The sequence below is a fragment of the Cutaneotrichosporon cavernicola genome, assembly GCF_030864355.1.
Source record: "Cutaneotrichosporon cavernicola HIS019 DNA, chromosome: 5".
Lineage (NCBI taxonomy): Eukaryota > Fungi > Basidiomycota > Tremellomycetes > Trichosporonales > Trichosporonaceae > Cutaneotrichosporon > Cutaneotrichosporon cavernicola.
Genome location: NC_083397.1, coordinates 564,410 through 577,671, shown reverse-complemented (window position 1 = coordinate 577,671; position 13,262 = coordinate 564,410). Strand labels below are relative to the sequence as shown.

General features: G+C 57.8%; 6 protein-coding genes across 6 annotated transcripts; 2 read left to right on the top strand and 4 right to left on the bottom strand.

Moving 5' to 3' along the window:
- Positions 1–264: 264 nt before the first annotated feature.
- On the top strand, positions 265–1,492 carry POT1 (uncharacterized protein; the record flags this gene model as incomplete). The annotated part of the gene is made up of 2 exons (XM_060601387.1): positions 265–773; positions 808–1,492. 2 exons carry the CDS (start codon positions 265–267, stop codon positions 1,490–1,492), a joined length of 1,194 nt encoding a protein of 397 aa, XP_060457886.1.
- Positions 1,493–1,668: 176 nt separating this feature from the next.
- CcaverHIS019_0502480 (uncharacterized protein) lies at positions 1,669–3,423 on the bottom strand (the record flags this gene model as incomplete). Its single annotated transcript, XM_060601386.1, has 1 exon — positions 1,669–3,423. The coding sequence occupies one exon, from the start codon at positions 3,421–3,423 to the stop codon at positions 1,669–1,671; it is 1,755 nt and encodes a 584-aa protein (XP_060457885.1).
- A 1,435-nt stretch (positions 3,424–4,858) lies between these two features.
- Positions 4,859–5,449, bottom strand: CcaverHIS019_0502470 (uncharacterized protein; the record flags this gene model as incomplete). The annotated part of the gene is made up of 1 exon (XM_060601385.1): positions 4,859–5,449. One exon carries the CDS (start codon positions 5,447–5,449, stop codon positions 4,859–4,861), a length of 591 nt encoding a protein of 196 aa, XP_060457884.1.
- Positions 5,450–6,064: 615 nt separating this feature from the next.
- On the bottom strand, positions 6,065–6,931 carry CcaverHIS019_0502460 (uncharacterized protein; the record flags this gene model as incomplete). Its single annotated transcript, XM_060601384.1, has 1 exon — positions 6,065–6,931. The coding sequence occupies one exon, from the start codon at positions 6,929–6,931 to the stop codon at positions 6,065–6,067; it is 867 nt and encodes a 288-aa protein (XP_060457883.1).
- A 2,176-nt stretch (positions 6,932–9,107) lies between these two features.
- SHE4 (uncharacterized protein) lies at positions 9,108–11,312 on the top strand (the record flags this gene model as incomplete). Its single annotated transcript, XM_060601383.1, has 1 exon — positions 9,108–11,312. The coding sequence occupies one exon, from the start codon at positions 9,108–9,110 to the stop codon at positions 11,310–11,312; it is 2,205 nt and encodes a 734-aa protein (XP_060457882.1).
- A 597-nt stretch (positions 11,313–11,909) lies between these two features.
- On the bottom strand, positions 11,910–12,931 carry CcaverHIS019_0502440 (uncharacterized protein; the record flags this gene model as incomplete). Its single annotated transcript, XM_060601382.1, has 2 exons — positions 11,910–12,693; positions 12,744–12,931. 2 exons carry the CDS (start codon positions 12,929–12,931, stop codon positions 11,910–11,912), a joined length of 972 nt encoding a protein of 323 aa, XP_060457881.1.
- Between the last annotated feature and the right edge of the window lie 331 nt (positions 12,932–13,262).

Sequence of the window (13,262 nt, the reverse complement as noted above, 5' to 3'; positions counted from 1 at the left end):
CAGACGTCCACGTGAACGATCGGTGACCCCGATGCACCAAGAACCTCGGCCGTAAGATGTAGACTAACAAGTGGGTGGTCGGTGTTCGGTCATGACCGTAGCGGCCCTACTTGTCACCCCAGACCCGGCCCACTCCGGCGATTACACCCAGCCCCGGATTTCGGCAAGCCAGTTACCGGCATGTCTCCACCCCATCTGCCCATCCAGATATAACTACTCTCTGATCTACTGACACTTCCCAAAACTCCCATCTAATCTCTAATCATGTCCGGAAAGGCCTCTCTCCTGTCCAAGAACCCCGACGATGTCGTGATCCTCGCCGCCAAGCGCACACCCATGTGCAGGGCGACCAAGGGTGCGCTCAAGGACGCCCGGTTTGAAGACATGCTCGTCGGCGCCCTCAAGGGTGCCGTCTCGGCTGCCCGCATCGACCCCAAGCTCGTCGAGGACATCCAGATCGGCACGGTCCGTACTCCTCGTGGAGGTGCATCTATTTCACGCATGGCCGCTCTTGCTGCTGGCTTCCCCATCGAGACGTCAGTGTCGACCGTCAACCGTCAATGCTCGTCGTCTCTTCAGGCGATTTGGACTATTACCAACGAGATCCGGGCTGGCGACATTGACATTGGCATTGCTGGTGGATGCGAGAGCATGACTCACCACTATGCACGCACACCACTTGACCACCCTACATCAGAGGCTGTGCGCAAGCACCCGCTCGCAGCCGACTGCCTCATCCCAATGGGTATTACCAACGAGAATGTTGTGGAAGAGTACGTCATCCATATTCGCATTCGCTGATTTTAGCTATGCACTTTCGCGCCAGGAGCAGGACGAGTTCGCTGCCCGCTCGCACCAGAAGGCAGAGGCGGCGCAGAAGGCCGGGCGCTTCGATGGCGAGATTGTCCCCGTCACCATTGGCGACAAGACTGTCACTCGTGATGACACTCCTCGGTACGGCGTCACTGCCGAGTCGCTCAAGGGCCTCAAACCCGCGTTCAAGGCCGACGGAACAACGCACGCCGGCAACTCGTCGCAGCTGACTGACGGTGCTGCTGCCGTCGTCCTCGCCCGCCGCAGTGTTGCGGAGAACCTCGGTCTCCCAATCATCGGCAAGGTCGGATGTGTCGTGACTGCCGGTGTTCCTCCTCGTATTATGGGTGTTGGACCCGCGGTGGCGATTCCCAAGGCGCTCAGGAAGGTCGGTCTGCAGCTCTCCGACGTCGACATCTTCGAGATCAACGAGGCGTTCGCTGGTCAGGCTCTCTACTGCGCCAAGGACCTCGGCCTTGACCAGAGCAAGCTCAACCCAAACGGTGGTGCTATTGCCATTGGACACCCCCTCGGCGCAACTGGCGCGCGCCAGGTCGCGACCGGCCTGAACGAGGCCAAACGCACGGGCGCCAAGGTCGTCGTCACCTCAATGTGTGCCGGTACCGGCTTCGGTGTCGCGGGTGTGTTTGTCAACGAGCAGGGAAGTGCCAAGCTCTGAGTAGTGCATTGTAGAAGGTTAGCGATACAGATGTAAGTTGTGCATGATCCAGCGGCAAAGCAGATATGAGATGCATGGTAATGACAAAAGATGGATATCGAAATCGAACAAAGAGGATCCGGAGAATGATGGCAGCTATGTCCGTGTGGATGGATCATTCAAAGGTCAGCAGGGGGTCACTGGAGGGCGGGGTGCTGCGAGTGGAATGGGGGCTCAGCAACTTCATCGCGAGATGGTGGGGGCGCGAAGAGCATGGACGAGGGCGGCAGAAGCGGCGAGGGGCACCTCGAGGCGGCGGTCGAGAGCGGCGACGGCGTCGGCGGGTAACTTGACGCGGGGCTCACGAGATCAGGGGTAGGGCCCGCGAAATGCCCAGGAGCAGCGAAGGGGATCTGGAGGTTGCTGGTCGTAAGGGCGACGGGTAACTCAGAGCTGGGGCTGATTGCCACCACGACCGCGCTCACCGCCTGACCGAGCTCTCCCGCAGACGTCTCGCTGATCGACGCGCCGAACTCGCTTGACACTCTTGCAAAGGCCTCCTCCGCCGCAGTGTCACCGGCCTCCATGTCGACATTGCTCTCGGCGACAACGGCGCTGTCGTTGCTGACGCCTTGATCCACACTCGCCGGTCTCGATGGCGGCGAGTTCGAGCGCCTGTCTCCCGCCGAGTCACCGAACCCGATGTCGAGCAAGTTGTCGACCATGCCCTTGATCTGGCCGTCGTCCACCCAGCCGTCGTCGACAGCGTCATTGTCCGAACGAAGCAAGGCGCCGCGGTCGCCGTCCCACTCGCCGTCGCTGTCGCTGTCGCGGCGGCTTTCACGCTCGCTGTCGCTGGCGAAGTCAAACTCGGCGACATCCGAGTTGAACGAGTATACCGAGTCCGCGCTGACATCGGCGTCGTTGGGCTTTGGCGAGGCGAGTTCGCGCAAGTCCATCGAGCTCCAACGAGACCGGGGCAAGTTTATGGGCCCCGAACGAGTCGGGAGCAAGTTGAAGGTCCCGAAACGAGGCGGTCGCTCGACTTCCTCGTACCTCCCGTTGGCGGCGTCCCCTGCGATCGTGTCCGTGCCAAACCCGGTGTCATTGTCCACGTCGCCCACATCGTGGTTCGAGACGTCGCCGAACCGCGCGCCGTTGGCCGGGCGGACACCGACCAAGTCCGAGGCGTCCGAGCTCGTCTCCCACCCGCTGTCCTCGTCCGGCTCCTGCAAAGCCGGCGGCTCGGAATCGGGGTCGTAGGAAGCGCCGCAGTAGCGCAACGAGTGCCGCACCTCGTTACCCTGGGCCGACAAGGTCCACTTGTTCACGCTCCGGTTGCTCCGCGCTTCGTCACACCCACGGTAGTCGCCGTCCTCCAGCTGCTTGCGGTCTTGCAAGTGCTGCAGGCGGTGGATGTAAGCGCGCCGATCCGATGCGGCGCGCTGGCGCTCGGCAAACTCGGGCGAGCGGGCGACGTCGATGTGACTGGGCTCGTAGGCGGAATACCCCACCGGACGGAGAAACATGGTGCCTTGGTCGCCCTCCTGCTCGCCGTCCTTGGCGGTCGAGGCCCACTCGGGGAGGCGCTCAATGACGAGGTAGTGCACCACCTTGTTGAACGAGACGCCGCGGGGGGGAGTAGGGGTGGCGGCGGGCTCGGAGGCGGTGGCAGTGGCGTTGGCGGCGACGGGCTCGGAGGCGATGGCAGTGGCGTTGGCGGCGACGGACTGGGCGGGGAGGCTGGTGGCCTTCTTGAGAGCCGGCTTGGTCTTGTGCTTGGGGCGCTTACCCTGTGCACCCCACGGGTAACTACCCCAGGGCTGCGACTCGGTGACGGGGACGAGGTCCATGGCGGGATACCGTGCCGCCGCTGCCTTGCGTTCGGCAGAACTCGACGAGGTCGATGCGGCCTCGTGCTCCTGGTTGTAGGTAACGGGGGTGATGGTCATGGTCTGAGCCTCGTCAGAAATTGTTAGAGCGAGTCAGGAATGCTCACTGATCGATGGTGATGTTTTGGCACGTTGATGAGGTTGAGGAGGTTGATGGAGAAGAGGTTTCAGAGAACGCGATATAAATGAGAGAGCTGTACAGTGGATGTGACTTGGGGGATGCAGATGTGAGAAATCTGTGTGCAGAGAGAGCAAGAAGTGCGGGAAACGATGATGCGAGAAGAGTACGTCGTTATGTCTCACGCTTGAGTGGCGTGAGTTGTTGTTCGAGTGGCAAAGGGTCTCGGAGGTAAGAGAGGGCTGCGCCACAGCGGCAAGTCATGTGGAGATCTAGGTGTGAATTGGATCTTCCGCCTAGTGTACCGCTCTCCGCTCTCCTCTCTCCTCCTGCAAATAGCTGAAAGACATTATGATGACGGCGAACATTGCAGCTGCATTATCGTAGAAATTGCATAAAAGCGCGTGGGACTTTGAAACGGAAGCCAAGTACCTTACCTGGATTGATTCATTCATTGGGAGCAGTTTTGGTGGACCCGGCTGTCTCTGGTGCTCGTGTTCATGTGCTCAAAAGCTGTGCATTGTCCTGCTGGACCGTTTCACAACATACTGTGAGACAGGGAGAAACTACCACCCTTTTCTCTCACATTATCTCCATTTATGACACGGCGAATTCCGCCAAGCGTAACAGGCACGTGTATCACGCCAAAGAGGCTACAATTCGGGTATCTCACGTTCTCTCGCTCACATGCCCCCATCTGTGGACTCTGGTGTGGTGGGGTCCGACAGTAGATTTGTAAAACGAGAAAGAAAGAATGCACACGGGTAGCAGACGTACAATGTCCATGCCGTGGTAAGCCATCATTCTCAGGGACGTCACTGAACAGAGCGGCCCAGAGGACTGATGGTTTTGGGGGTTTTGGGCCATTGTACCAATCCAGCATCAGTGATGGTCTTAATCAGCCTATTCAATTGTTCTATTGGGCAAAGAGCCTGCCACGAAGCACTATGTCCATCCAGTTGACGAGAAGCAAAACTACATTGGCAACAACCCCATCTCCAGCGAGTTCTTGGACGTTTGGGTTCACAGCCACAGCATGTACAGGACACGGCTGGCCTTGAGTGGAGGACAGCCCGGCAGGATCTTGTCTTGTTCGCGAATCTTTGTGGCGTGGTGCGAGTCGAGCTGTGAGGCGTCGACGACGCATTCCAGAGTTGGCCGGACCATCCATTCGTTGCTCAGGCCTGGGCGAACTTTCGGGGTCCTCGTGTACCGTTGGATTCGGACCCACACACAGGTGGGGAGTGGGGTTTGGGCGATTTTGTCAAGCTGCAACTGGAGTTGGTGGGCCTCAAACTCTAGCACCCGAGTTTCCAATTGCAAAATGTCGATATGGCGCTTCTGTTGATCGATAGTCTAAGTTTGGTTGCGCAGCACTTAATGGAGCTCTTCAGCCTTCGCCGCCGACACCTCTGGGCCCGTGATCGTGTTCTGGAGGAGGGCAGTTTCAACCATATTCTCGATTGCCTCCTGGAGACGGCGATCTGTGGCGACGAGTGCCTGTTCCCGGCAATGCAGCATGGGAGACTCCACTTCCAGAAGCGCATGATGCTCCATCGACATATTCGCGAGACCCTCCATCGACATATTCACGAGACCCTCCATCGTCATATTCACGAGACCCTCAATCTCATCGGTCAGATTTAGGAGTTCCGTGAAGAGTCTTCCGGCGCGCCCGGATGGGAGGTGAATCGCCGTTTCCGTCATACCGCTATTGTCATCGATCAAGTCATCGACGTCCATCAGGTCCGTGTCGGTGATGTAGTTATCCGCATCACGGTTCGCGACCGGGTCGTCAAAACCGTCACCAATACCAGAGTCGAAGGTGGAACTGCGTGACGGATCCGCCATGATGACTAGCTCCCCGTTGTGGATTGCGAGGCCGCGAGTGGCGAGGACCTCGAGTGTGATTTCCGGGGAGAGCGTGACAGTCTGGGGAGCGGCGCTATTCTGGAAGGCGAACTCCATTGTTATGGTCTTGCGAGAGGTACGTGGCTGTGTGGACGGGTGTGAAAGATAGACGCCAAATGGCAGTCTGATATCAGAATGTGGTGCGTGAACGTACCCACGTTGTTGTGTTTTAAGAGGAGAATGGTTAGGACTGGGAAGTGTGACAAAAACTGTGGAATAGAGGGGGGGAAAACAATACGTCGGTACGTCGAGGTCCATTAGGTCACGGCCCTCACCGCCTTTCCCGACTCATGGGCTAATGTCCGGTCATGACGCCGGTACAAAGTACCGCTTTCTGTCGGGTCCGATACGCACCCTACCCACGATGGGCCCATGGACGAATAGTAGAGAGGGCAATTGATGACTGAGACAAAGTCAACATGGGATCGCGTGGCCACATTAACATTAGTTGGAATCAAAGACAACTCGCGTGACTCGAGAATCTACGTAGTTTGCCACAGTTTACCTGAGATCTAAGACTAGGTTTGCTTTCAGGGTTCGGAGGCATCCCAACCCTACCATGACCCTCCTGAGATCTTGTATTGATAGAAGATACAGTTCATAACGCTACAGTACAACACGGGCAGAGTCCGGCACCTGAACGGCGCACTGTAAGGATGTACAACAGGAGCCCTACTTGGGCACATCAGCCAACAAGGTGGACTCGGCCAGGGGATGACGACGGCGGACGAACGGAGACGGGGCGATGGAGCGCGGCCTGGCCGTCCGAATGGGCCCGACGCTAGAGACGTCGTAAATGATACCCCGGTTGGGGAGGATCTGGTTCCTGAGGTGCTGGTTGTCGATTCTGAGCTGGGCGATCGTCTGGTCACCAAGGGCCTTCTGGAACGCAAGCTCCGCGTTGAGCCTGCGGTACTTTTCGGCGCGGTCGGTGGCGAGCGCCAGCTGATATCCGTACACGTTGGTCTCTCCGCCAACAGCGAGGTATGACTTGAGGACTCCAAGCTCCTCAGTCTTTACATTCAGCTCTTGAACAGTTTGGGCGTAGATCTGGTCCAACTCCGCCTTGTGTCCGTATGCATTGACCAGGTTTTGATTCGCCTCGTCCGCTTCCTTCCGGCTGTTCTCGGCCCGCTCGAGGAGGGTAAGGTTGACGCATCGGAGTTTGTGTACATCGTGTTCCAGGCGGGTGATTTTCGTCACCTGCTCGGCAATTTCCAGCTTGTCGGTCTTCTCCTCGACTGCATGCAAGGCTGATTCAACGAGGAGGCTTTTGTACTTCTGAACGAGACGGGCAAGGAGGCGCTCCGCGTTGGCGATGCGCTTCTCGTACGCGCACACGATCCTCTTCTTCTCGTCCCAGGCCTGGGCAACGGAGATAGTGGCTCCCGCCGTCGAAGGCTGCTCGTTGCTGGTAGACGAGCTGATGGAGGAAGACGGGCTTGGGGGGGCGATCTTGGTATTGGATGAATGCCATAAAACAGGGTTGCTGAGCACGGGCGGCAACTCGGACGTGGTGACGGTGTCGTGATGGTTCATGGCTGCGGTGGCTTGAATGCAGGTGGGGTAAAGCGGGTATGGGGAGAAGACTAGTGTGAGAAGACAGGTGAGTAGGAACTCACAGTTGTTGGGTATATAAAGGAGGCGATCGAGACGAGAGCAGAGAGCGGGTTTGGAAAACAGAATTGAATTCTGCAACTTAAATGTACCAGCAATCTGGTGTTCGGAGAGGAAGGCTTGACCTCTCCACGCCGATATTTGGCGGAGGCATGAAGCAGACTGCTCACTTGACCGACCTCTGTGTTTGTTGCGGGACATACATGATTGGAGGGTATCGAGGCTCTCAGGCCTGGTGCCCGAGGTCATTCAGCAAAGGGAAGAGCGGCGATACGGTTTGCGAGACCGCGTTCGTACCGGGTGCGAGAGAGTCAGCGAGCGAGGAAGGGTATCACATGTTGGGGTGAGACCGGTTACTGTATTGGGCGAACGCCAAGATGCTTGTGTATCCAATCCAGTCTGCATACTGTAACAGGCATGTGGCACGTAATCGGTGGAGTTAGCCAATGTCCAATGTCGCGTGACGTGTCTCAGAAGCGTGCGCCTTGACTAGTACAACGCTTGTTTCCGTTGGCCCAAGTCTCACAGACGCCGCCGGCCTATACACTCGACCGGCCACGATTTGTATTAACCATCTACCTATTCGTTTACCTGGTCCGCTTTTATCCCCCTGGACGCCATGCACAGCATCCCACAGGGCATGCAGATGGGTGACGCACATGTCTTTCGATACTGAGACTCGGAGTCTCCGCCAGAGAACTAGACTCGTAGGTGCACCTGGGGTCGGCCACCTTTTCGGGGTTCGTGCAGCGCCAGTTCTTCTGCACAGCTCTGCATGTCCTCGTTCCGTTGGTTGCTGTACAGCTTGGTAACCCACCCCAGTTGCTGCCCACTGACGCCTTCAGTTTTCCTTTACTCCGACGCGTGCGTTCAGAGCAGACACTCGAGTCGCTGCAGGAGAGCCTCGATGGCCCCTTCTTTCCTGTCGTAAGGGCCACAAATTTGCGCTTGACGTTGGCTAGGCGTGTATTAATTGGCGCAACCGCGACCTTGCGGCTGATCTCGACCGTTTGCTTTTCCTCATTACATGTTGGGCGAGTAGTTAACTGTGGATGACAAAGGTAGAGTTTTGAGGAGCAGAGATGAGGAGGCTAAGTGTATGGGCAAAGGTGACGGATGGGGGGATGAGCTGGACGTGACGATGAGAGAAGGGTTTATGAGCAGCCTGAGGAAGAAATAGTTTGGTAGGATCATTCCTGACTCAGTTACACCTGCCAATCCGTCAATGGGGGTGACGGTTGAAAAACAGCTGGGGATTCTGCCCTTCTAACGACATACAGCTCAATGGCATATGCTGAAACTTGATCCGTTTTGGGCTGAGACTGAGTTGTAATGGTTGGCCCATTATGAGTTGCCCCACCAAGTCGTGGTTAGCAACTCGAATGCGGTCCCAGTCGCACAAAAGTGCTGTGTCGCTCGATACGACAATGCCAAATTACATCTCCGCATTTGTTTTGGCTACCAAAGGATCCAATGGATGGGTCGTCTTCGTTTGACCAGGAAGACGAGGAATAGAGTCCATTGTGGGACGTAGTCTTGATTAGTAGGGGAGAGTAGTTGTGAGGTACGGGAGTTATGCGTAGGTCCAAGTCGAGATGCTGTCTGGGAGTTCAAGTATGGAGAAGTGAGAGAGACGGGAGTGAGAGTTGTGCTCGGCGGTCGTCGAGTCTGAGAATTTAAGCGCAGAATTCGCAACTGCTACTTTTGTTCGGGGGGACACCATACCTGGTGCTTGCAAGATGAAACTCCACGACGATGCTGCGCGGGTTTCAAACGACTGAGAGCTGAGCCACGAGAGGCTGGCATAGGCAGCCAAGTCAGGAAGTGGAACGTTCCAATTTGGGCCAACCATTCAATATTATTAGAGTATATTTATCTCGCTTGAGAGGGTGTGTATGTTGTCAAAAGGGCAGTATGGAATTGGTAAGTGAATGAATGGAGGATTGAAAGAGTGGCGGGTGGCAGCTTGGCAGTCGAGTGGACCAGCTCACCCTGAACCCAAATCTGGCAACCACGCGATATCACGGAGATGACTGTTTCTCCGTGATTCCACCATCTAACAATCCATCATCGTCGTCATCTCAACCTCCACATCACAATGTCCACTGATCATCGCCTCAAGGCGCTCCTCCAGTCCAAGTCTCCAACCTCGCCAAACGACGTGCGCCTTCTCGCCACGGCAATCTCCTCTCCCTCCCAAAATGAGTCTGGGCTAGCGCTTCTAGCTCTCTCAAAGGTCGTGGACGCATCAAACGCGCGAGGAGGAGACGATGCAGCCCAAGCCGCGCGGATCAAGGATACGTTCAATCCGCTCGTGTCCGACGCCGTTTCCCAGGGTGCCGACGACCCGGCGTCGTTCGTCCCCGCCGTCTCACTCCTCGCGGCTCTGGCACCACTCGCTCCAGCCGGCACCGTCGCCCTCGTCACTCAGTCGCTAGGCATTAACAGCAAGGAAGAAGCGTCGGACATCGACCCACTCGGCGTGCTACTCGAACTTGCAGAGCTCCCGTCACCTCTCCAACCTGCACTTGCGGCTCTGCTCTCAGCTCTGGCTGGCACTAAGGCTGGGCGCGGGATCGTGCGCGACCGCGCCTTCGAGTATCTGAGCGCTGCGGTCGACGCCAAAGACCTTGAGGGGGATACAGGTGTGCTGTCCGCTGTGGCCCTCAGCAAGCTCGGTCGGCCGGACCCGCAAGTCGGCGAGCCCGAGGAGCAGAGGCTTGCGCGCGATGAGCAGTCGCTCGAGGGCGAGGTGCAGCTCGCCCACACGCTCATGGGCCACATCAAGAGTGTGTCCTCAGCACAGGCCATCCTGCCCACGCTTGAGGGCTTGAGCGTGCTCAGCACCCGGCCCGCTATTCGGGACGTGCTCTGTTCCGATGCTGACTTCCTCAAGGCCTTCCTCGCCCTGTCTCCCGTTCCCCAACCCAAGGGCGGCTCCCTCCCCGTCACGCCGCGGTCATCCATGGGCTCTCTAGATGAGGCACTCGCTCCAGTGGACGCGGCCCTCTGCTTCGGTCTCGCGACCGTGCTGGCACACCTCGTGGCACGCAAGCCCGTACTCTCAGAGCACGACCAGCAAATGGAGCGGTTGCGCCGCATGGCCATCAGCGGCAAGACCGCTCTCGAGGCCGAGGACGAGGACCCCGCGGAGCGTGACGATGCGGTCGAGAAGCGCGTCGTAGCCCTGCTCAAAGCGCAGGTTATCCCGGCACTTAGCGGCATTGTACGCGCCGAGTCGCCTCGCGTACGTGATGCCCTGGCGAGGATATGCCTCGGATTAGTGGAGGAGCGTGCACACCGTGCCCCGTTCATCCGTGACGGTGGCTTTAAGGTGCTCACTATCGTCTTGCGCGACTCTACGCAGGGTATGGCTGCACCGCAAGCGCTCGCGAAGCTCGTAATCACGACACCGCCACAGCTCCTCTTCCCTCCTCCGCATCAGACGAACGCGCTTAACGCCCTCGCTCCACTGTATACGCTGCTCGTCTCGCAGGAAGCGAGCCTGCTGCAACAGTTCGAGGCGCTGATGGCGCTGACGAACCTCGCATCCGTCGACGGGCAGTTTGGTGCGCGCATTGTCGATGCCAAGGTTGCGACACCGGATGATTTCAAGGGCCGTGGACGCGACGACACAAAGGTCATTGACAAGGTCGAGGAGCTGATGCTCGACGACAACACCCTTGTGCGGCGTGCTGCGACCGAGCTTGTGTGCAACCTCGTCAACTCGGAAGCCGGCTTTGCGCACTTTGCGGGCGAGGCTGACGGGAAGGAGTCCAACATCAAGGTAGAGAACGGGGGGAAGGCAGTGCGCTCGACGGCGCGACTGGGCGTCCTCCTTCTTCTCACGGATGTGGATGACCTCCCCACCCGTCTCGCTGCCAGTGGTGCGCTGGCCATCCTCACGGAATCACCTAATGCATGCTCGGCGGTTGTGGCCGGTGGCGCGATCTCAGGTTCCCATCGCAGTGTGTGGGACCGTCTCGGTGACCTATTCGAGCCTGGCGGCGAGCGTCCAGACGTCGAGGACGCCGACGGACAGGTAAGCGCGGTGCAGACCATCTCGTCCGCGCCGCCTGACGTGGGGCTCGCGCACCGCGGTGCGGTCATCGTCTCCAATCTTCTCGAGTATGTCCGCGAACTGCCCGAACCGGAGGAGAAGGCGGCACGAAAAAGCATCGCGGAGAGCAGACTCGAGGATCGTCTTACTGGTGCAGCCAGGACGCTCGCCCAGAGCCGGCAGGACGAGAGTATGCAGGTCGCTATGATGCTCGCGCGGACCAAGAAGCTGTTCGTAGGGTGATCTTTGCATGCATTCGGCGGTAGATGCCCATGCTACTTCTGCTGCTCGAGGGCAAGGGCGCCACTTCCTTCGGTTGGTACGTAGACGCGATCATTGCTTGTGTACAGTACACGTGGGGCGGCACTGTCCCACCGAGATTTCATGCCAAAGGTGCTACTCTTCATGCGGCTCTACTCGCAACCATCAAAAGCATTTCTACAGAATTGCTCAGCTCCATTGACGGAGATACTGATCACGGAGGTGCTGTGCGAAACCTGTCCCCCCTCGACTCGATGCGCCGCTGAGATCGTGCATGAGGATCGATCAACGCGGCGAGGATATTCGGATGCGATGCACTCTGCAACAGTTGCATAAAACGCCGAATACACTCATCACCCACATAACCTCTGAACGCGACTTCACCGACATCGCTATGGATGAGCACCAGTGGTGCATTTACCTCTCCCGCGCGGATTGTGGCACAACTTTGACGAAGCAGTAGTTGGAGACAATGTTGCCGATATGGGCGAGCTGGGGCCGACTGCGCGATACCTCGCCCCGTTCGTGAGCATGATAGAATAATTGGAATGCATCCCTACGTATCTATCGGTCTGTTCTTTACGCACGAACACCAACCAGGCGCATAACCTCTGGCGTCTCCTTCACGTCGTGGAGTGGGCGCTGGCGGTCGGCCGGGTCGGGCGTACCATCCGGACGAGTAGGAATGCCACCGACCTTGCGCCTGGCGGGAATGACATTCATGAACGGCCAGTGTGTCGTGCCCTCGCGATTCCGGAATACCTCGAGCTTGGTCTCGAGTTCGTCTTCGCTCATCCGGCTCCTTGGCGCATAGCAAACATAGCTAACGAAGCGTGTCTGCGTCCCCGTCGGCGATCGGTTCCAATGAACCGTCCTTGAATCCCAGAGAATTAAATCGCCCTCGTTGGCGCAGACCTTGACCACCTCGGCCCCGTGGTTCTTGTACCATTCAAAGTCCTGGGGCGGATACCGGTACGAGTTTTCCTTCTCTCCCAAGTCGGCTTCGGGCCTAAATCCGCCAATGTCACTAAAGTGCTTGTCATGAAGTAGATGCGAGCCTTTGAGGACACACAGACCACCGTCGTCGGGTCCGTTGGGGGACATGTTGGCAATGCCCTGGTATAGCTCGAAACGGTCGATGCGGCGCGGGTTCTGGTCAATGTGTGGCCAGGCTGGGGTTTGAGAAATGTCTGTACGTCCAGAAATGGCGTTGATGGGAATGGAAGTGTTCATTCCGTCAAACGAGGCGATGAGGTCATCAGTGCCCCAGATTTGGTTGAAGACGTCGAGGATGCCGGGTTGGGTACGGATACGCCAGACAAAGGCCTCGTGGTTGACTGCGTACCGGTTGTATAGACCGCCACTGGGGTTAGCTGGCGAGCGATACCCACAAAGAGGATAGCAGTTACTCACGTAGTACCAAACGGCAAATGCTCGTCTGCCCAAGTCGACCTATCGTCGCGCTTGAACCCATACGGGAAGCTCTCGAGCCATTCGAGCGCAGCCTCGCGGAACGCCGCACATTCTTCCTCGGGAATGACGTTGGGGACGACGACGTATCCGTCGCGCTCGAGGTCGAGGAGAAACTGAGGCTTGGTCATGGTGTTCAGTTGTGAGTAGTGGGGTCTGGAGGTTGCATCTGTTGGCTTTATGTTGGCTTTATGTAGTCTCAAGCATTCTTGGCATGTCCGGAGTGGTACAGTAACAAGACCGGAGATGAGCGAAATGGGCCGGGCCGAGTGGGGACGCCGGGGTATTACTGGGTCGAACGGAGTTTTTCGTCACCGGTGCTTTTGATGCGTGGATTATCCTGACGGTCCATTGCGGCATCTCACGGCGGCACAACGGCACGGCGGCACAGCGGCAGGCGGAACTTGATCCACCAGCGTTCTTCATCAACCTGTCATCCACAATTCCACAAGTCTTGTGGAT